The sequence below is a fragment of the Meleagris gallopavo genome, chromosome 5, assembly GCF_905368555.1.
Source record: "Meleagris gallopavo chromosome 5, MGAL_WU_HG_1.1, whole genome shotgun sequence".
Lineage (NCBI taxonomy): Eukaryota > Metazoa > Chordata > Aves > Galliformes > Phasianidae > Meleagris > Meleagris gallopavo.
Genome location: NC_139408.1, coordinates 9,227,140 through 9,247,630, shown reverse-complemented (window position 1 = coordinate 9,247,630; position 20,491 = coordinate 9,227,140). Strand labels below are relative to the sequence as shown.

Below are 20,491 nucleotides of genomic sequence, written 5' to 3'. Positions count from 1 at the left end.
TAATACCACTCACTCCGAGATACACTTCACAGACTATTCCCTACATTTTTCTCTTGCCTTACTTCCTGACCACTGCCTCTAAAAAGCAGTGTTAGCTTGTTAGAAGAACCTGTACTTTGCAGACAGCTCACTTACATATGTTATTGTTACACAGTGTGGGTGAAGGGAAGAGTAACCAGGAGCCCTAGAGATTCACTGTTTGTACATATGAGAATGATGCAACTTCTGGATCTAAATAGCAATCCAACATGGAATTACTGCATTCAAACAACAGAGTTTATACATTAAGAGATCAGGAGACAAATCCTGTTATGATGCAATCATGATGCCCAAATGAGGGACATTATTGCTATCAAAATCTCTTGAGGTAAAAAAAAAACTATGAGCTGTTGTCACAAACTTCATAGAGTTTGCATCTAAACTATACTGGTAGAAAGGAGATAGCAACATTTGCATAAGCTGTTTTTTCAGAAGTTCATTACTAACAGCTCTTAATCTTCTGAAATCACTATTTGTGACATCACATTTGATTGCTAATGATCTGGGTATTTATTTACGAAGGCTAGCAAGGATACTCATGTTGGATTTGTATGCCATGTCACTGTGACATACAGGACAAAACTTCATCTCAGAATGATACGCAGGAAAAAACACAGATGAGCTATTTTCAGTGTATCTGAGCTATCAGGTAGCACTGAGCAATCGCTGAAGACTGCATTGAACAGACTCCCAGGAACCTCCATCACCAGAGGGATGTGAAGATGTAGTCCTACACCTCCATCTTTCCAATAGTAACTAGACAGTAGGTTGGAGAAAATTCCACAACAGAGGATCTGGTAGGCAGACACAAAGACCCAACTTGAATATTTCAATCCCATATCTAGGATATCCAAAATCAGCTTTCAGGAAAACAGCATTCTGCCACCAAAGCCCACTCAGGCATATACCATTCAAGTCCTAACTCCTTGCAGACCAGGTTGCTCACGCCCCAAAGCAGTTTCATTTCTGCAAAAGAGAAAAGTATGTGGACAGGACATTAGCAAAAATTTCTTCTCCAAAAGAGTGATCAACTGCTGGAACAGACTCCCCAGAGAGGTGGTGGAGCCACCATCCTTGGAGGTGTTCAAGAAACATTTAGATGTTCTACTGAGGGACATGGGAAATATTGGTGATAGGTGGACAGCTGGACTGAATGATCTTGGAGATCTTTTCCAACCTTGGTGATTGATTCTATGAGTCTATGACAGCAAGGTAGTGATCCTTGTACTCAGAGTTACTCTGTAAAAACACAAAGATCTAAAAGTTTGGGGAGCCCTCATGTTTTTTTAATCCACTATATGCAATAATCTAATTTGTAATAACAGAGCTGAAGAAAATTTGCAGCAGTCATTCCTGTAAGTGCAAACTAGTGTTTGCAGCATGTATACAAATGAAGTAGAAAGACCCTTTCAATACCTAAAGCCTTGGTTCACAAACTTGTTTCAAGGTTCTCCAGTCTAGTCAGGTTTGAACAGGAAGAGCCCTTAAGTTGGTAGTCTGGAAAATGATCCAGCACAAATAATTCACCTATTATTGCCCTAAGAATTGATTAGCATAAAGTAACAAACAGTGGAGCTATCACACATATCGGCTGTCTGCATGCTGCACCTATTCCTCCGCTCTTTTTCCTCCAGCAATCAGCAGAATAATTATTCTCTCAGAGCATTAGCTACAGCTCAAGCTGCAGGCGTAATTTACACTTCCTTGGAGACCCAATTAAAGGTTATAGGAAACAGTTCTGAAGACAACCTCCTGCTCTACAGCTTCATATTTATGTAACTAGTCCCCCACTGTTTCACTTGCCCTTTGGATCAGCCATCTGAACAACCATGTGAGAAGGGATGAGTAACCTCAAACACATTTTAGGATGACTAAATTAATATATTTTCAAGAGTGCCCTCTTTGAAATAACCTTTTTACTTCCTTTTTTCTAAATGAAAGATATATTTAGTGTTAAGTGGATCTAATTAAAGCAAATTGGTGTTCTCCTTCAGAACTAATAGGAGCGATGCATTGCATCACTTGCCTTACATGATTGCACCAAAACAATGTTGTTTCAAGACAGAAAAGCTGTTACACCAAGAAGGCCAAGGTGCTCCACTCCAAGCGTAAAAGTGGGCTACAGAACTCAGCAGAAGTGCATTTTGTCTTACACACAGAAGTAGTATAAGATAAGTCACTGTGTTTGTGCCTGGAGTCTTCTCTTATGCCAGCATACCATACTCCTTATGCCAAAACATCATTGTGAAAGTAAGACTAGAGCCAAAAGAGTCAGAGCTCAACCTCCTTAAAACAACACCTTGATACTTCTGAAGGTAGTAAATGCAAGTACAGCCAATGCTAGGCCAAGTGTTGGATGTCCTTCACTGAAAGGCCTTTGCAATGGGGAATCTGCAGTTATACAGAACACCTCTCTTATTAGATAAGCAAAACCATGTATTTTCAGCCAGCAGTAATAGAACACAGCAAGTTCGCATGTGTTAACAGCTGAAGTCACATTTTTTCTCTTTTATCTTCTGTTTTCGCTTATTTTATCTGTTCAGTTTGCATTTCTCTAACACGCAACCCCGCCACATTAGTCGGCATTTAAGCAAGGACCTTGGACCCTCGGTTGCTCACAGAAATCTAGTGTCAAACAAGTGCGGACAGTTTTAGACTTCTGTGCAGAATGTTGAAAGAAATTATGCAGCCATTTTCCATGATTTTTGTTATCTAAGCCAGAGAAACACATAAGGCCAAAGCATGTTTCTAAAACGGCATTTCAGAAAAAAGAAACACAGAAGGTTAGTATAAGAACATCGCTCTCTTGGGCCTAAATTATGATTTAAACAGTGGTTGCCTATGATTATTATTTTCTTTTTTCTTTTTTCTTTTTTTTTTTTTCTTTTTTTTTGGAGAGGACAAATAGGCAGCCTTCAAGATGGGACGGTCTCCAAAAAACATGAACCTTTCACAACACACCTCTACAGCTCCTCTTCCTGCTCCTTCTGGAGTTATGACATTGGTGACATTGAAAGTATGAAAATGACTTACATCATCAAATATCTGAAGGAAAGAAAGATTTGCAGATAAAGTGGAATTTATTTTGATGCCAACCCCCAGTTCAAACAAATTTGGTTTTGAGTGCTTTCAGAACTCAGTGAGAAGGAGACAAGCCCAGAAGGGCAGCACACAAGAACCAACCATATTTTTTCACAGTGCACTGTGAGTGGCAGTTCACACAGTTAGAATTTATGCAGAAGCCTGGGAAAATCACCAGAGAGAAAATTCCTTGGTCTGCTGAGATGGAAGATTCTCCTTCTCATTCCCGGTCCCCCCACTTATATCTATTTATATTTTATATGAGTTCCATGTCATGCACTACATGGACTGGAAGCACAAATCATGTGGATTCTGTAGAAGAGAATAAAATAAAGAATTTTTTTTCACATGAAGGGAGGAGGTAAAAAAAAAAAAAAAGGGAAGTGGCACTGGCACACAGAAAGGTAAGTGAAAACTGAACGTCTTAAAGTCCTCTTCATAACAGAAGGACCTGTTGGAGCTATGCTTGCAAAGATCACTTTCTTGTTTCACTCAAATTGCTATCACACCTCTCCATTCTCACAGCTCTGAATAAATTCTAATACATATACAGCTTTTCCATAATCATTCAGTCTATCTCAGAGCTTTCATTCTTGAGTTGACTTCAACACAAAGACTGAGGAGCAGGTACAAAAGTACGTGTCCAACATCAACCACCATCAAAGCTCAGGACCACTTACCTACATCTCTTCAGCATCTTAATAAAACAACAATCAACTGGAAAACATTTTTCATTCGTACAGTACTGCTTATAATGTGACATATTGAAAGCCACAGATTAAAGTATGCATTTGCACCAAATCTCAGACTGACTTCACTTGGAAATATATTTTTTTCCATTCTTATATTCTGCTTAAAGAATTTACAGTAAGTAAGAAATGCATTTTTCCTACAGGCAATATTTCACACTTAGCTGAAGTGGTTTCGCTCTTGTTATATTTACAGACCATCATCAGCACATATACATGCTCATAATGCAAACTGGGTTGGTATTGTACTACCTATAAATCAGCAATGAGTGCATATAAGATAAGCAATATTTGGTGTCATGCCATCAGAGGATTTCACAAACGTATCCTGGCTGACTCACAGTGGTTGCAGTTTCAATCACTGATTGAAGAGACACAGATGTTTTGGTTTTGCTGCTCTTGTTGCTTATATATGAATGGAGTCTTTGCACCTGGCGTCTCACTTCATTTACAGTGGATCATCATTGTGCATTATTTCTTTCTTTTACCATTTCTCTGATCTTGCCCTTTCCCATAGAAGTTTCCCAACTACAAGAGAATGAGGAAGTAAACAGAGAAATTTCAAGAATATAGACGTGGACCAGTCTTTCTTCCAATCTGCTGTAGACAAATATTTCCCAACCCCCTCTCAGGTGCCCAAATAAACATCTAATATTTTAATGATTCATGAGAACCCCCAGCTGCACTTCATCCAAGATCATCAAGAAGCATAAATTCCTTTTTCCACTTTGCAAACAAAAACAAGGAGGAGAGAGCGCACAAAAAAAATCAACATAGTGGTTGTTTCCAACATCACTCTATTACAATAGAGGCCCTTCATACTTAAAGCCTGGTGTGACTGGGCATTTAACATTTCAAAGAGGCATTTATGTCTTTTCCAGTCTGCATCCTTCCACGAAAAGCCTTTCTCCTTTGCCATTCAGTTATTCCCTTCTCCTTATCTTCTGTGTTCTGCCAACTTTTCAACAGTCATCTCCTAACACTATTTCCACTTTTCTTGAACCTGAACTTATCTAGTTTATGTTATCATATCAATGCAAATTATCATCACCTTAGGGAAAGTATCTTCTATTCCTGCATGTTTCTAAAATCTGCTTTGGAAGAGATAATAAACGATGCGATTTATTCATCTAGAGTTCAAAGCCTGTGGAAATACAAGCAATCTATGTGCCTTTGCTCTGCTTATAAATTAGTAATGAGTTTGGAATGCTTCCCTGTGGTAATTAAGACTCATTCAGTTAAAATGACTGCATTCTGAGATGCAAGCCCCTTTTCATTCCAAAAAAAGTTACATAGTTTCTATTAGCAGCATCACTAGAAACTGTACAAATAATTTCAGCACTTCAAAAGCTACAAAGCCCAAAATGCTTCTTGTCCTAGCCAGCTTCAGGCAATTTGTTAGGACCAGTTACAGCTATCCCTCAGTCATAAGTGCTCAGATAGAGTGAAACCACACTTACAACGAGAACAAAAGGAAAGCGCAAAGAGTTTCAGTGCACCACAATACCCATATTCTAATAACAATTGCTGTGCCCTCCATTAAGAGCTAAGAGCCGGATGTCAGTGTTTGCTGTGGTGTTTGCAGGGGCAGGAGAGGGAGAAGAGGAGGTATATTAACTCTAACCACAACCACTACCACAGAGAAGTCCAACATGTCCAAAAGATTAAATATTAACCTAGCCTAGCAACTACTTTCTTGCATTTCATTGTATGTTTTAAGCAAATATTCATAAAGTCATGCTTGGTAAATGAAACCAAGATCCTTCTGGAAAACGTAAATGTTGTCTGTCTGCATCATTTCTATTCAAAGCACTGCTGTTGGATGGAGAATGTGCTAAAGGAAGTTTTCCTCGGTCCACTACTTGCTCATACACACTTTGAGTCTCCTAGCTTATTCTTTCAAAGTAGCTATATAGAAGTGTTTCTCAAGCCATACATGTTTATAATACTATATTACAAAGCACCTAAGTCAATCAGAGGCTCATAAACATTACCTTCATATACAACTTCATGCACAGTGGAAATATAGCTGTATCCTTGAATCAGCTCTGGAAGGCAGTCCTTACAGAAGGAGTGAAGGCATGGCAGCATCCTGGGCTCTCTCCTGCACAGATCCCATTTGCACACCAAGCATTTCCTCAGCACATCCAGGGGCTCCATTGCCGTTGGCTGAGGCTTGACATCAAAAACATGAAGAGTCACAAAATGGCTCATGTCAGCCCCTCTGCTTCACAAAACACTTGATCACTCAAGCGCAACATAGAAGGCAGCAGTGGGATGCACGTTCTCAGAAACAACACTTACTCGGTCCCTTTGAAGAAAGAGGAAGTTCCTTGCAGCTAAAAAATCACATAACCCTCTTTACAAAAAAAAAAAAAAAAAAAAAAAAAAAAAAAAAAAAAAATGTCTGCTTTTGCAGATTGTTGTGCAGGAAAGTGCGGTTTAAGGTTTACAAACCGTGATCCCACTATCTCTCTACAGTACTTGCAGCTTTTGTAAAAAACTGAAGTAATCTGTTCTATTGATCTACTTACAAAGCTGATATCAGGCTGAACTGTCACATGCTGTACATTTCCTGCTAGAAGCATTGAAAACATGCAATAAAAATGATGGTATTATCTGATTGCTTTTATAATTTCACCTCAGTATTTCAGAGCTTGCAGATAAAGCAAATAAAGACAATCATAACTGATTGTATCTCCATCATTTCAGCAATGCCCATTAGAAAACTGCCTTGATAAATGCAATGCAACTTCTGCCGAGCTTTTTAGAAATCTAATAAAGCGCACTTTGCAGTGATCAAATTTCACCTGTCAAGATGAACACACATCAGGTTATAGACCAAATTGAAACTTTCTGCAAGCAGGACAGCATTTCCTTTGCCAACCTAAGCTCCTCAAGATGAATTGGGTACTTTGCAGATCATGTACCATCCTTGATTCTCAAATGTACAGAGATGTCCACGTACAGCCTGCAATGAGAAACTTTTGCAAGTTGCATCTGAGAAGGAAAAGCAAGCAGTCTCATCTCCTTTGGAAGCACCCCTCTGGCTGACTGAACCCACTGGTGGGGCCAGAGCTCCACGTGATGGAGCTTGCGTGGTGGCCTTGCTGCCAGCAGTACAAACTTGCAGCTGTCTCCAGATCTCCCCATCACAGAAGAGCAGCAGCTCTAATCTTAGGGATATACACCCCCTTGAGGGAGTCCGGCTCAAGCAAGATTCCAATGGAAATGGTTAGCAGAAAGACCTTCTTCTTCAATGAAACAAAATTATAGATGTCTCGAAGTCCACAAAGTGTTTTGTTGTTGTTGTTGTTGTTGTTTTATCTTTTTAAAAGTATTGCATCCTGAAATCATCATTATTCAAACTACTTTAGAAAAAGTTTGATTACATGAGCTCATCTTTCAGAGGGAAATGCCATTAGGGCAGCACAGCTTTTTTGCTTGCACCATCTTCATTTCTTTTAAGTACCGTTGCTAAGATGACAAACCAGATCCTACAAAAATATGCAATGTCTGCAATAGGAAGTTGAGGTCTGAGACTACCACATTGTTTAGGCAAAGAAACTACAGCCCAGGACCAAAGCATAAACGCAGAGAATCACTGCAAACACAAAACCAAATATTGGGATATGCTGTACCATCACGAAGACCAGACAAGCAGCTGAATGAGTAGAAGCAGGCACCATACTCCTTTAGTTAATGCTTTTTCCTAACAGTAGAAACTACGTACAAGCGTTTTGGTAGGATGGAGGATGACAGTGAGAAAAAACAGTAAGTTTCCTGCTGAGACAGGAATGCAAACCAGCAGCCAGGCAGCTGCATTACCAGCGGCCTATGGGAGACATCAGGTCTGGCAGCAGAGGCTGAAAATGAAGCGTATGAGGGGAAGCAGCTGGCAGCAATCTCACCTGGAAGGCAAAGGGCCTGGCTTTTGAGCCATCAGCCCAAAGAGGGAAACAAGTCTTTTCCTTGCCAATCACCGCATAAGGACTCAAATTCCAAACATTTGATGACCTCCCACAGAAATACAAGGTGAGAATTTAGTCACATTCATGAAAACAGGCGGTAAAAGCAGTGAATTGCAATTTACTCAGGCCTCTTGTTTTCCAAACGTTCCCCAGATATTCTGGACTATTTGGGAGACACATCTGAGGAATAGGCTCTAAGGTAATCGGTCTGCAAAACCAGCCCAAGCCTCAACATGAAGGACCAAGCCTGATAGCCGTGCACCCTGAAGCACCATGGCCCCAAGCTTGTGCCCAACAGCTGCCCAACCCTGAAGGAGAGTGGGTTGTGATACCCACAAAGGGAAGTCTGGCAAGAAGAAAAGCCAGTGTACAATGCTACTTTGTGAAGGTACCATAGGAGGTACTTCTTCAAGTGCCAAATGCTGGCACTGTAACCAGGCAGTATCAAATCATCGTAAGCATTTGTCAAACCACCAATAGTGCCTGAAGTAACTCCACAGACAAGACTTAATGTGAACAGCATAGGACAAGTAAAAAAAGAAAAAGTCAGAAAATTCTATAAATCAACACATTTTACACATTGGTCTTTATTCAGAAAGTTTGAATAAAACTAAGGCCTTTATGCCACAAGCACACAGGCACCACCAACTTCTTTGATCTTCTCCTCTGCTCTTCTACTGAAGAACTTTGCTTTCACAATTACAGGCTGCTTGGGCAGCTTGCCCTTGCCCAGGACTTTGTAGTAACCCTAGAAAGATTAAAGAAAAACAACAAAAAAAGACAACATTTAGTGTTTGCAACCAACTTCCAGGCTCTTCCATTCTGTCTTTTAGCACACATCAATAAAAACCAGAACTATGATCATCACTGTGATGATCCATCATCCATCTCTTAATATAAGATTGGTAAAAGTTGGTAAAATATATCCTGCATTAGCTAGTTGCATTTGTTCAGAGAAGTAGAAACTATGAAGTGATTATACTTTTTCAGTAATTTAGAACATGTGAAGCTGTTACCTTCCCAAAGCCACATACAGAAAACAATGCTGAGTCCTGTAAAAAAGTTGTCAACCACCTCTCACTTTTCCAAAGGACAGAGCAGCTGGCTGCACTGCTACAGCTAACTACTGCCCAATTATATCTGACCCTCACTCTTTACATCATCTCTCTGCTGGAATCCCCTCATTTCACTCCTGTCCTCTGCATTAAAAGGACAATGGTGGCACAAAGCCGGTTAGTACTACAATCTTTAAAGTCACAGTTTGTTAGAAGTGGCACAACTGGCCAACAAGGAGGCTTCTGAGATGTAGAGCATACCTACTTGATAAGGTAGTTACTGTCACTGATTTGGTGGCTGACTGAGATATGAGGTATCGCAGCCAGGGAATGAGGATCAGAAGTTTATGTCTGAGAACGATAGCACACCAGAACAACAGAACATGTAAAGATGTGACTCTATTCTCAGTATTAGAAATGGCTTTCTGTAAGCGTGAACAGCACTATGATGTTTTCGTATGTGCTTCTGGTAATTAAACAACCTTTTACCATCTTTCAAAGAAAGGGAAGTCATTCTTACGTTAACAACATAAACACTAGTTTACCTACTGATATGCTAAGATACACAATTATGTTCCAGGTTTACAAATATTCAGGCACTGCAATTTATTTGCAGTTTACCATTTTAGTCTGAGGCACAAAACTAAGTAACACGTTAAATGAGTAGGAACTGCAGTCCTGAATCTGAGCAGAAACTTACTGAGCGCACAACATCAATGACTGGGGCCAGTCCAGCCTGGTTTTTTGCATAATTGAGTCTTGTCTGTTCAGTTACAAGGGTCCATAGTTTATCCAAATTGACAGTGGGACAGAACTTTTGGTTTCTCTTCAAGTGATAGTGCCTCATGCCCACTTTTCCAAAGTAGCCAGGGTGACTGTGAAAGAAAATACATTTCTTGTTAAATCACACTTTTAATTCAACCTGAATAGGTAGGATTTTAACACTGAAACAAGGATCTTAACTTGCTCAGAATAATCAAAAAACTTCAAAAAATTATTTCACTTCTGCATTATACATGTAGTATTCAACTGTAACAATCACTGCTATCCAAGCCAAGGGAAAAAAAATTTTGAGTGCCTCTTCTCCCTTGATATCACAAGTTAATCCTCCTCATGATGAGTCCAGCCCAAACCTGTATTTCCACTGCGAAATCAGCTCAGTGAATTCAGGCAACATTGCACTGCATGAGGAGCTCCAGAGCTCCTGTCACTAATCTGGTGACTGACTGAGACAGGAACGGTCACAGCCAGTGAATATAGATTAGTGGTTACTTTTCGAGTACTCTAGCACGTCAGGACAACAAGCACTGTCCAGACGTGACTCTAGTCTCGGCATTAAGACAACAACCCTCACTCCCTATCGTAGGCAGCTAAAGAGCAGTTTTGATTTATGTAACTTTTCTAATTCGTGTAACACTTCATGTGTGCATCTGTTAGCAGGACACCATTCTAACCAGCAAGTTTGGTCAAATTTACTGAGTTTTGCAAGATGACTAATTTAAGAAAGGCCTTTGAGTTTAGATAAAATGAGGATATGAATTGATGGCAGCTGTGAAGCCACACTTTGTGTTAGAAAAAAAAGATACAAGGGATTGTAAGCAAGTTCAGTGGTTCACATATAAGATGTAGTTGTTTCTACTTCAGAAAGGCGCATTTTTTGCTAGTACAAACTTAAAACGTTAGCTTACTATTTATCAAAGTTAATCCTGTGATGGTGCATACCACCAGCATTACCACGGCCTCCAGGATGCTTCCTGTGTTTGCCTGAAAAGAAAAATTCAGCCTGTTACACCAAGAATATATAATGCTTTAACTTAGGGCCACAATTAAGTGCCAGGTTCAGCTAATTACTCTGATGTCTGCAGTCTTATTCTGTCCTCTGCATATGCAAGAACAGGCACAGCATGTTTAACAAGCCGCCCAGCCCCGTTCTCAGGTTGTATGTCCCCACATATCCGCACAATCCGGTACCCGGCGACGCTCTCCCCCCGACAGCCCCGCTCCCTCGGTCCCTCACCCGCACGGCACGGTATCCCCACTCACCGATACGGCCGTGCCCGTGGCTGACGTGTCCCCTCAGCTTCCTGGTCTTCCGCAGTCTGGAAGGCTGTGAGGCAGCGAGAACGGCGGTGAACAGCACGACCGCGATCGGAACGAGACGGCCCCACCCGCTCAGGCGCCATGGAGGTCTGGGCCCGCCGGCGGGAGGCCCGAGCAGCCTCACCTCGCCGCCTTCCCCATTTCATCCCATCCCGTCCCTTACCATCCCGAGCAGGCCACGGGCAAGGAGAAGCCCCACTCACCCCACCCCCTTCCCGGCCACATTCCCCCAGTGACGGGAGGCAAGAGGCAGCCCGCCGGCACCCACCATCTTGTCAGCGTGCGCGACGGCAGAGAAAGAGCGCCGCGCTCGCGAGACCTGGGGAAGGCACCTCCGGGAGCGACCAGCTCTCGCGAGACTGTGCAGAGGCTCTCGCAGCAAGCGTGGAGTCTCGCGAGATCGGCAACGGGGGCGGTTGTTGGATCCCGCGCTGAAATGGGCGGTAGTTCCGCCCTGTGTGGGGGTGGTCGGGGAGCCCTGCCCATGAGGGTGGTAATGGATAGCGTTTATGTTTCCGTTGAACTTGATGTTTTACATTGAACGTTTATTTGATGTACACTTTCGAAGTATTGAATCATAGTGTAACAGAATCATGGAATGGTCCAGGTTGAAACGGAACGCAATGATCATTGAGCTTCCACCCCTCTGCTATGTGCAGGGACGCCAACCACCAGACCAGGCTGCCCAGAGCCACATCCAACCTGGCCTTGAATGCCTCCAGGGATGGGGCTTCCACAACCTCTTTGGGCAGCTTGTTTCAGTGCGTCACCACCCTCTGTGCAAAAAACTTACTCCTAATATCTAACCTAAACCTCCCTGTCTCAGTTTAAAACCATTCCCCTTTGCCATCATTGACATATATTTGGATGTGAGGGAGGCAAGGAAAAAAAGGAAATGACTTCACCTTTTCAGTGAATAAACCCTCGCTTTTGCTCTATGAGGCTGATAGCAAACCAGAACCACTGTCAGGTTTGGAATTGCGCAAGCCTCAACGCCATAAGGGAGAAATGACGCTGTAAATGAAGAAAAATACAGTGCGCTTTTCATCCTTCAATGCTCTAACTGCAGTGGACACCAAAGAGCAGCAGGCTGTATGGAAGGCAGCTGATAGCTCATCAGAAATTCAAGCAACTCCCCCCCCCCCCCCCCCACCAGCTGTTCTTATTCTACTCAGGTCATTGAACCAAGGCAGTGCCAAAGCAATCTGAAAATACCGCCGTGTAATTGCGGATTCATAGAATCATGGAAGTTGGAAGGAACACTAAGATCAACCCAGCCAGCAGCTCACCCCCACCATGCCCAGACACAACAGTCCTCCTCGTCACATCTCCATGGCTCTGTAGCACCTCCAGGGATGGCAACCCTGACTCTAGGAAGTCTAGGAGCAGTGTGATACATACAAAGACAGAAAGGGATTTGCTGCTGACTCACTTGAAGAAAAAAATGTTTAAAGAGATGCTTCTGCTTGGATAAAATTAACGCCTCGGTAATTTAAAATGCCTTAGCTCTAGCTAAAAACATTAAGTAGAATTAAAAACACTTTATGTCACAAAATAGCAAACTTACTGAAAGACAAATTCGTAACAACCATTTTGTATTTTAATTGCAAATTCACATTCACAAGTTCCTCTGGTTCGGTACCCACTCAGCATCAAAAGTACACAAAGACTATAAAACAGGTATATTTACACGGTTTATTGGGAACCATACATACATATATGAGGAAAGGACATACTGTACCTACACGTTGCAGCTTGCATGTCAAAAAATGGAGCTCTCCTCACAGTTAGCAGTCTTAGTGCAGAATGGATTACAAGGAGTTTACTGACCAGCGTTCAAACCAAGTGGAAGCTTTGTATTGTGAACCAAGTACCTTATTATCAACTTACTTTCTTAATTCGTTTTTAAAATTAATGAGAAAGGAAAGCAGGAAAAAAACAATACCAACTCTGCCACACAAAGCCAGCCCTGGCACACACAATCTCTGCCATGGACCCATGGGTCCATTTGTTACCGCAGTACTCAGGCATCAGTGCAGTTCTCACAAACATCCCCTGAAATCAGTGGTTCTGCTGAGAGCTGCATGCAGTCAGCTACTCATCTTTGCACCAAGCGTAACTCAACTCATACTAGGAAAGCACCTGTTATTCTCAGGAATATACAAATATTTACCACAGTTTTCTTTGCTCATTACAAAATCAGTTACAAAAGCTTACAGCACAGTATTTACAAATCCCATCCAAATACATGGATGCTCTGTAACAGCATGGGCAATCACTCAAAGCTGCAGTCAGCTTTTTTCATTCTCCCACATCAAGGTCTGCAGCTGCAGGTGTCCCAAGCACAGTGTGATACGTAGTCTTTGGGTTGGTGGTTCAGCAGAAAGGGATCAGTTTTTCTTGTGAAGGAACTTCATTTTATTTCCTAAAGAAAATGCACCACCAGTCACTTTTTCAATACTGGAAAAGCCAACTGCAATCAAAGGTCACTGAATGAATGGGTTAATTTGCAGTGCAATTGTTTAACACCAGTAGGGAGAGGCAACTAACAAAATGCTTAGTAGTCAACATCTTTTTTTTCTTTAATTATGTTTGGAAATGAAACATTTGGAATTGGAAAGGAAATGAAAACTTTTCACAAAGACCATAATGAACTCTGATTTCAAGTATGTTTTCATTATATTCTTATTATATTTCCCATCCCATACCTAAACCTCTGCTTAATTATCTGATTTCATCCCAAAGATTTTATATATATATTTAAAATAAAATAACACAGAAGTCACGTGAAAATTAATTCGAGAAATACTTCTACATAGTTTGCTCACCAAGGCCTCGCAGAAACTTGTTCACTCCACTTTGTTCAGTGTCCGGAAGCTCTTCCAAATACTGTTCAACTCTCTGCTCAAAGAGGCCTACGGAAGAGAGGAGAAAACTGAGCCGGAAACGGCTCTGCGAGAGAGAACCCGCCGTCCCCTTCCTCTGATGCTGCTTCCTCTCACCGCCCCTCGGCTCTGCCCCCTCCGCGGCACAAAGCCATCTGCACCCTTACCTTTCGCCCTGCATTTTCTCAGTTCTCTGTCCTGAATGAAACCAGCGAACATTTGGGATTCCATGAACACTTCCAAGAAGCGGCGGATGCTTTTGGAGGCCACGGATTTACGGAATGCCTCCCTTTGGAAGACACGCTCTCCTTTTTCATTCTGGGTTAGGAACAGGGAATAATGGCCAACTGTCTCCACAAAGAATCGGATAAAAACCTCAGACACTAATCCATTCAGGGTGTTACATTCTGCAAAATAAGGCAGCAATAAGACACCACAATCAGCTGCTGCAGCTCTCAGCACTGTCCCCACCCCAGGCTGGGCACCGTCATCTAGCGGTTTACTGATGCAATGGTGATAAGAGAAAGGAGTTGTGCAGCTCCTTTGCAGCCCTGTAACTGATTGTTTTGTAACCAAGAATCAAGAAGGAATACAAATCCTCAGGAGACAGCTCAGGAAATTAAAAACTTTGTGGGTGCAGAATCGAAGTGATATCTCTAAGTTTAAATATGAATAACTCTTTACTTGACAAACCTCTGCACAGCTCTGAGAATTAAAATGGTTGCTTGGAGGATAATAAACCTGTACACTGAAAACAGATCTAAAAGTATAGGTTGTAGTATTTAGGCTTTCACCACTACTGAGAGTTTTACATATGTAAAGCAAAGATGAGTAGAAATGAATTTTAGAAGCTGAATAGAGTCCTCCCTCATACTTGTTAACCACAGGTGGTTACACTCACCCTGGGCTCTTTTTATAATTTTATAATTGATGGAAAGGAATGTGAATCTTCCAAGGCAATTCAGCCCCTCCAGCACTGAAACCACTTTCTGAGCACCACCTGCTGCTCTCTCTGAAGATACCGAGCCAACAAGAGACTCACCCCTCAGCACATATAGTTATTCTGGATTGAATCAGAGCCAAGTTAAGTACAACCTCTGTTTGATTAAAGGCTTAAGTCTACTCATGGAAGTATGTATCACTTACAAAGATATCAAAATAGAATGCTGATAATGTATTGCTATGTGTTGATGGTATCAGCCCCATTCCTTGTGCATTGAGAGACTGTCTTTGATACTGCAAATTGTATCTGAGTACTGGAGGTCCCTCTTTCTTTTTCCTGGGTTGAAACTAAGAATAGTTACCTACGTGGCTGTTTATGAGTTTCCAAATGAGCTTACCATCATCTGAATCACTATCTGAGTCTTGATTTATCAGTTCATTCTTTCTCTCTAGAGCCTGCTCCAGAGCAGCTTGCAACTTTCTAGGTAATAGTGTGTCTTCATCATCCATCTGACAGAGGAAGAAAACATCCTTAAATCACATTCATCTTGTGCAGCAACTAATTAATTTTGCACAGTTTAAGGTTCAGAAGAAAAGCATTTTGCATCAGCTGCTGTCATGCCTACACAAATGAAATAATAATAAAAACCTGTGTGCAGCTATCATGTATTTCTAAACATTTCTTGTCACTCTTAATGAGATTGAAGCCAGAAAAGATAATCCGAAGAGCGAGGTAAAGATCTGTATGCTCAGAATCAGCTCTTCACATGACAGAGTCCAAATAGTTGTTTCACTGAATACACATCATGCAAAGAACAGCCACATGCTCACACAGCTGCTCTAGTTGCTTTTATTTAACTTCAGTTCTCAGTAATTGCTTTTACTTATGTCCTAGCACATCTTATTTTCTGGGCTTTTGCCCCATTGCTCCCTTCATTTATTTAATGCTTGTTCAGCAAGAGTGAGCACACATTGGAATATTCATAGGAATATTCACAGTCATATTTTCCAGGGAACCTTACAAGAAAATTTACCCACCTTGCCTACTGGTGGATACTTCTGAAATTACCAAGTGGTACATTTCTATCTGCCTGTTCACAACCCTTCTCCCAGCACACTCAGCCATTCTCCATGCTCCCTCTCTCACTCAGAGAGTTCTCTTCTTTGCAATCTTTGTCCTTTTCACCTCGAACAGTGAGTTTTCTTGCTTACATGATGCTATTGTTGATTGTTTTCTTTGCACTGCCAATACAGTTATTGGTTTCTTTAGCAGCTGCAATCCCTTTCACGCACCTGAAGACACTGGTGCTAATTTCAGGTGAAACAGAAAATGAGCTCTTTTTTGCTAGTGTCTTGCCCATTGCATATGGGCATCTATGATTTAAAAGCAAGCAACCTAGTATGATAAAACTAAATAGGTTGCTAAAGTATGTGGCAACATTTCAAGGTGTACTTTACCTGTCTGATGAATCGATCTGATCCCAGGTTAACCATCAGAGCCTGAAGAAAGAAAACATGATGGTGGAATATATCGTAAGAGATAGAAAACATTCATTTAGTCTGCTTTCTAATGGAGAAGGATCGTCTGAATGATCCCAAGCCTCATCACAAATCAAATTCCTACTGTGAAAAGAGTCATAAAGGAGGTTATAAAAGAGGAAGATGAAGTTCTTTTTGTAGAACTAAAGTCTGATTTAACATAGATCTGTAAATATGTACAAAAATTAAAAGAGTTAGGCAGACTTTTTTTGTTTTACACCTTAGCATGTTATTAATTTTTGCTAATGAGTGATTGAAAAGTATCTCAGGGACTGGGTTAAAGAAAATGGTGCTGCCTGAGACAGCGGGGCTTCTGGAGGGCAAGAGTGTGACATGCCAATGCTAATGGAGCAGTAAGCTGTGAGAAGGAGCTGGGATGTGGGAGAGCAATGTTAGGACGTGGGAGGAAAACAGCAGAGACTTACAAAAGCCTGAAGCACAGAGAGCCTTGTAAATGAACACACACACACAAAAAAAAATCATAGGAAAATGACAGGAAAGCAGTAGGAGTAAGAAAGAAGTGTGTGGCCTTGAAGATTTTGGTGGTGTTTTTACTGGAACAACTGATGAATTGCAACTCTCATTTGATTTCCAATACAGTGTTAGCAAAGTCTTAAAGATTACCTTCCCACCAACAAAAAAAAACCAAAGCCTTAAAGGTTTTATTTTCTCTTCTGCCTATGGCTGCATGCACAACTGCCATTAGCATTAGCCAGTGTCATAGCAGCTTGCATTTTGTGATTTTGTCGTGACAGGTACAACATAAACATAAGAAATCAGAATATTGGCTCTGTACTTAATTGTTGCCCCAGTCAACAGTCACTTCTTTCTGTCCTCAGGACCGAGGAGCAAGCAGCAGGCTCTCTCCAGGCCAGGCCAGCTTTAGCCCTGGCAAATAATTCTGGTGCCAGCTCTTACCTCCTCCACAGGCAGCTCCTTCAGCTTGGGCAGAGAGCTGGAAAGCAGGCCCACCAGGAAAGGCGTAGGGCAGCACACAATGTCAATCATGGATGAGGGCAGAACTGGGATGAAGGTGTGCTGCCAGGAGAAGGGGTACAGCAGGGCCACCACGGCGTGTGAGCAGCTTGAGAGGGTGCTGAGGAGAGAGGATGTTTTCATGTCAAGTACTGACAAACAAACAAGAGACAGTGAAAGAAAAAAATAAAAATTGAAAATGCTAAAGAAAAATGACTAAATCGGATAAAAACAAGATAAACAAACAAAAAACAAAACCAAAACAACTAACCACACAATAATAATACATTTTGATGGACTTCAGACCAACTGTCATGATAATGGTATTAACCCTGTTAAAAAAAGTGCTCTGAAATACCCATGAAGTTGAGGCTTCGTACCATTCGTGGAAAATTTACATCATACACCATCCCTCCACTACTGAACCCAATTCCCTTTTACAGTCACATGGTTTCCAAACATTAAAAATAAAGGAGCCTCATTACTGCGCCAGTTTGAGCAGCAGGGGAATAAAGGCATGCTTTCTGTTACACAGCTTTGATTTTGGGCTGCATTACAACATCTCCTTGCAGGCAGTGGATGACAGAAATTTGGACTGTTACCCAGCCCAGCATGACCGAGCTAATTTTCTCACAGTGCAAACTTCTGCTGTGCTTAATGTAGCCACAAAGAACTATAAATAACTAATAACTTCAGAGCTGTTGTTGCTTGAGAATGCTGAGGGGAAACGTCGATTTCTTCAGTGCAAGTCTTACTGGAAACTTTAGGGGGCATCAGACTTCCACTGGAATAGCTCTCAGAAGCATTTCTGGTTATGGATTATGCCAGGGCCAAGAGAAAGGCTTTGCCTGTTTGTTCCTGTCAGTGATTAACTTTTGAAGATTGCTGAAGGGGAAAAGTGAGAATTAGAAGAGGAAGAGAGAAGTTTGGGGAGCAGTAAATGCATGCCTTTTTAGCCTGTTGTGTGCTGGTTTGTTTAATTTATTTGATACTTAATTAAAGATCTGTCAATTACAGTGTGTTTTCATAACTTATGTAGCCTGAAACAGGCCCTGCACATAGCAGGGAGGTTGAAACTGGATGATCACTATGGTGCTTTTCAATCCAGGCCATTCTATGATTCTATGAAAAATCAGAAAGTTAGAGAAATACATCATTTTAGAGCATGCAGGGTGCTGCCATTGACTCATGCTTTGGTCCTACGAGTGTGGGTGATAGCAACATAATGCTATGTTCTTCAGAAGAGCTGTGGGGCGCAGTGTAGGCCCCCAGCACAATTCTCAAACTGGTTTTAATGATGCTGTCGCATTTTTAACTGCATCCAATTTGGTCTTCTTACGCGACTGACTAAAAAAAGAGCCATGTCGAGCTAAAAAGCAGGAAGACAAACATTCTTCTAACATTCAGTTAATATTTTTCTCCTTTCTATAGAATGCCCTTTTGTAACTTGCTGCTTTACACGCAGTGCCGTGACGTAAATCAGCCCCTGCATCCTCTCTGAGTGCTATTCCCACGCCAGGGGAGGACACTGGGTTCTCCTTCAGAGCTCTCCCAGGGGGACGGATGGGGCCGGGAGCAGCTGAGCACAGCACGTGGCAGCACCCTGCTCCATGGCATCGTGCTGCCCTTGTCAGCTCCTCCTGTGCCTGGTAGGGTTCTGCACATCCGTTTGGCAAAATTCAGTCCTAGAAAATGGTTTCCTGTGAGACATCTCAGGCTGACTATGCAGAAAACACTCACTGTGAGCCCCAAGCCCCTAGAAGAGCATACTCCTGTCCCTTGTGCTGAGGCTGGGAGGCCTGGAAGACCCATGGAACCAAATTCTTACACGTACAAAGCATCCGTGTACATCTGTGTACATTCTTACGTGTACAAAGCATCCTTCCATAGCTGGAAGGAGTCCCCATTAGAAAGGATACACATCTCCCACTTCAGTGTGAGGTTTTAACATTCTGTAAGGTCACCTTCAGAAATGACAGCCATAAGAGAACTTTAAAACTCTGCCATACAGTTCCAATTCTCTCAAAAGCATATTCAGTAAATGAAAATAAAAATAAAGCCCTAACCTGGAAACAAGTCCACTCCACTTTTTCCTTTCAAGCTGTGCAACACATGCACTGCTCCAACTGTTCTTGCTGACGAGAAACATGAAGTAAATAAGATGGTTTATTTTCTCCAAGGTGTGTGAAGCACACAAAGTAAAGCAACAGAATGATCACAGAATATTTTCAGAATATTCTCATTTTTAATAGACCAAGGCAGTCTTGATGAAGATGAAAGTACTGACATGATGTCATGCAGTGTTATTAATGCATGAGTCTATCAGTAACGATAGGAAATTAGTGACATTTTTCCGTTGCAACTTTGGAACCTGATGAATCTTTTCAGATATGCAATGGCTATGTCATCATCAAAGCAACTACTGAAGAACTGATGTGATCTTCTCCACTCAAAGTTGACTTCTCCTTTTCTGTGGTACTTTGTTTTACAAATCATTTTCCCACGGTAGCAAACAGAAGTTTTCCCTGTTGCATTCGTGGTTGTGGAGACCCGCTCAGACCAAGAGCTGAGGTACAAGAGTTTCAGAGTCATGGCCATGACTCAGCTGAATTGTGAGGACTGCTGCTGGACATGGTTAGCACCCATGTCAAAAGCAAATTAAGTTCACTCAACTTTGACCATTAATAGAATAAAGGTAATTAACTTCCAGGTCAGTTCAACAAATACCCCCAAATCCAGGCTATTTTAAAAAGTAGTCATAAGGATATTACTATAGAATAATCATCATTTTCTCATAAACACAGCTGCTGTTGAACAGCAAACGGATGCTGTGCTTATGCTGCAGGAAGCACTGCCAGTGCCAGTGCCAGTTCTGCATGTGCCTGCTTCAAAAGACCAGAGCTCTTTGTGTGCTGCAAATCATCAACTCTCACAAAATATTAGTCATATTCAGTTACACATACTACTCATACTGGAAATATTCCACACATACACTTGACAACTCTCTTTCCTTTATTCTAACAGCCAAAGACTGTATTCCCTCCTACTCTTCCATCCACCACCTACAGTTCCTCAGAGGTCTGAGGGAGCCTTACACCCTAAGCTCCTCCTAAGTCCATGACTGCAGTGCCTCCATTTGCTGGACCAGACTCTGC

The 20,491-nt window shown here is 41.7% G+C and overlaps 3 protein-coding genes and 2 non-coding genes across 12 annotated transcripts in view; all 5 read right to left on the bottom strand.

Annotated features, from left to right (window-relative positions):
• The window catches only part of TRIM66 (tripartite motif containing 66), a 46,216-nt gene extending 37,951 nt beyond the window's left edge, over positions 1 to 8,265 (bottom strand). Inside the window, exon 1 of the mRNA XM_085224181.1 lies at positions 5,864 to 8,265. Within this exon, the coding sequence (XP_085080307.1) occupies positions 5,864 to 6,083 (220 nt within the window). The 5' untranslated portion in view covers positions 6,084 to 8,265. The remainder of the gene's footprint in view (positions 1 to 5,863) is intronic.
• Positions 8,266 to 8,394: 129 nt separating this feature from the next.
• RPL27A (ribosomal protein L27a) lies at positions 8,395 to 11,983 on the bottom strand. Its single transcript, XM_003206231.5, has 5 exons — positions 11,264 to 11,983; positions 10,939 to 11,002; positions 10,584 to 10,659; positions 9,596 to 9,770; positions 8,395 to 8,588 (listed from the first exon to the last, which is right to left on the bottom strand). Exons 1-5 carry the CDS (start codon positions 11,264 to 11,266, stop codon positions 8,460 to 8,462), a joined length of 447 nt encoding a protein of 148 aa, XP_003206279.1. The 5' UTR covers positions 11,267 to 11,983; the 3' UTR covers positions 8,395 to 8,459.
• On the bottom strand, positions 9,174 to 9,305 carry LOC116216717 (small nucleolar RNA SNORA3/SNORA45 family). Its single transcript, XR_004160034.1, has one exon. It is a non-coding gene; the product is annotated as a small nucleolar RNA SNORA3/SNORA45 family (small nucleolar RNA).
• LOC116216716 (small nucleolar RNA SNORA3/SNORA45 family) lies at positions 10,098 to 10,229 on the bottom strand. The gene has a single exon (XR_004160033.1). It is a non-coding gene; the product is annotated as a small nucleolar RNA SNORA3/SNORA45 family (small nucleolar RNA).
• A 693-nt stretch (positions 11,984 to 12,676) lies between the features above and the next one.
• The window catches only part of DENND2B (DENN domain containing 2B), a 152,653-nt gene continuing 144,838 nt past the window's right edge, over positions 12,677 to 20,491 (bottom strand). For all 8 annotated transcript variants that reach the window (XM_085224173.1, XM_085224170.1, XM_085224174.1 and 5 more), the window contains 6 exons: positions 17,280 to 17,457; positions 16,281 to 16,322; positions 15,221 to 15,332; positions 14,048 to 14,287; positions 13,824 to 13,910; positions 12,677 to 13,420 (listed from right to left, as the gene is read on the bottom strand). In XM_085224173.1, the coding sequence (XP_085080299.1) occupies positions 13,386 to 13,420; positions 13,824 to 13,910; positions 14,048 to 14,287; positions 15,221 to 15,332; positions 16,281 to 16,322; positions 17,280 to 17,457 (694 nt within the window). In that variant the 3' untranslated portion in view covers positions 12,677 to 13,385. The remainder of the gene's footprint in view (positions 13,421 to 13,823; positions 13,911 to 14,047; positions 14,288 to 15,220; positions 15,333 to 16,280; positions 16,323 to 17,279; positions 17,458 to 20,491) is intronic.

Excerpts from the sequence above, each read along its gene's own strand:
- RPL27A (XM_003206231.5), bottom strand. Across the intron at positions 10,660-10,938 it reads CCACGGGCACGGCCGTATCG|GCAAACACAGGAAGCATCCT; the intron begins GTGAGTGGGGAT and ends TTTTCTTTTCAG. Across the intron at positions 8,589-9,595 it reads TCATTGATGTTGTGCGCTCA|GGTTACTACAAAGTCCTGGG; the intron begins GTAAGTTTCTGC and ends TAATCTTTCTAG.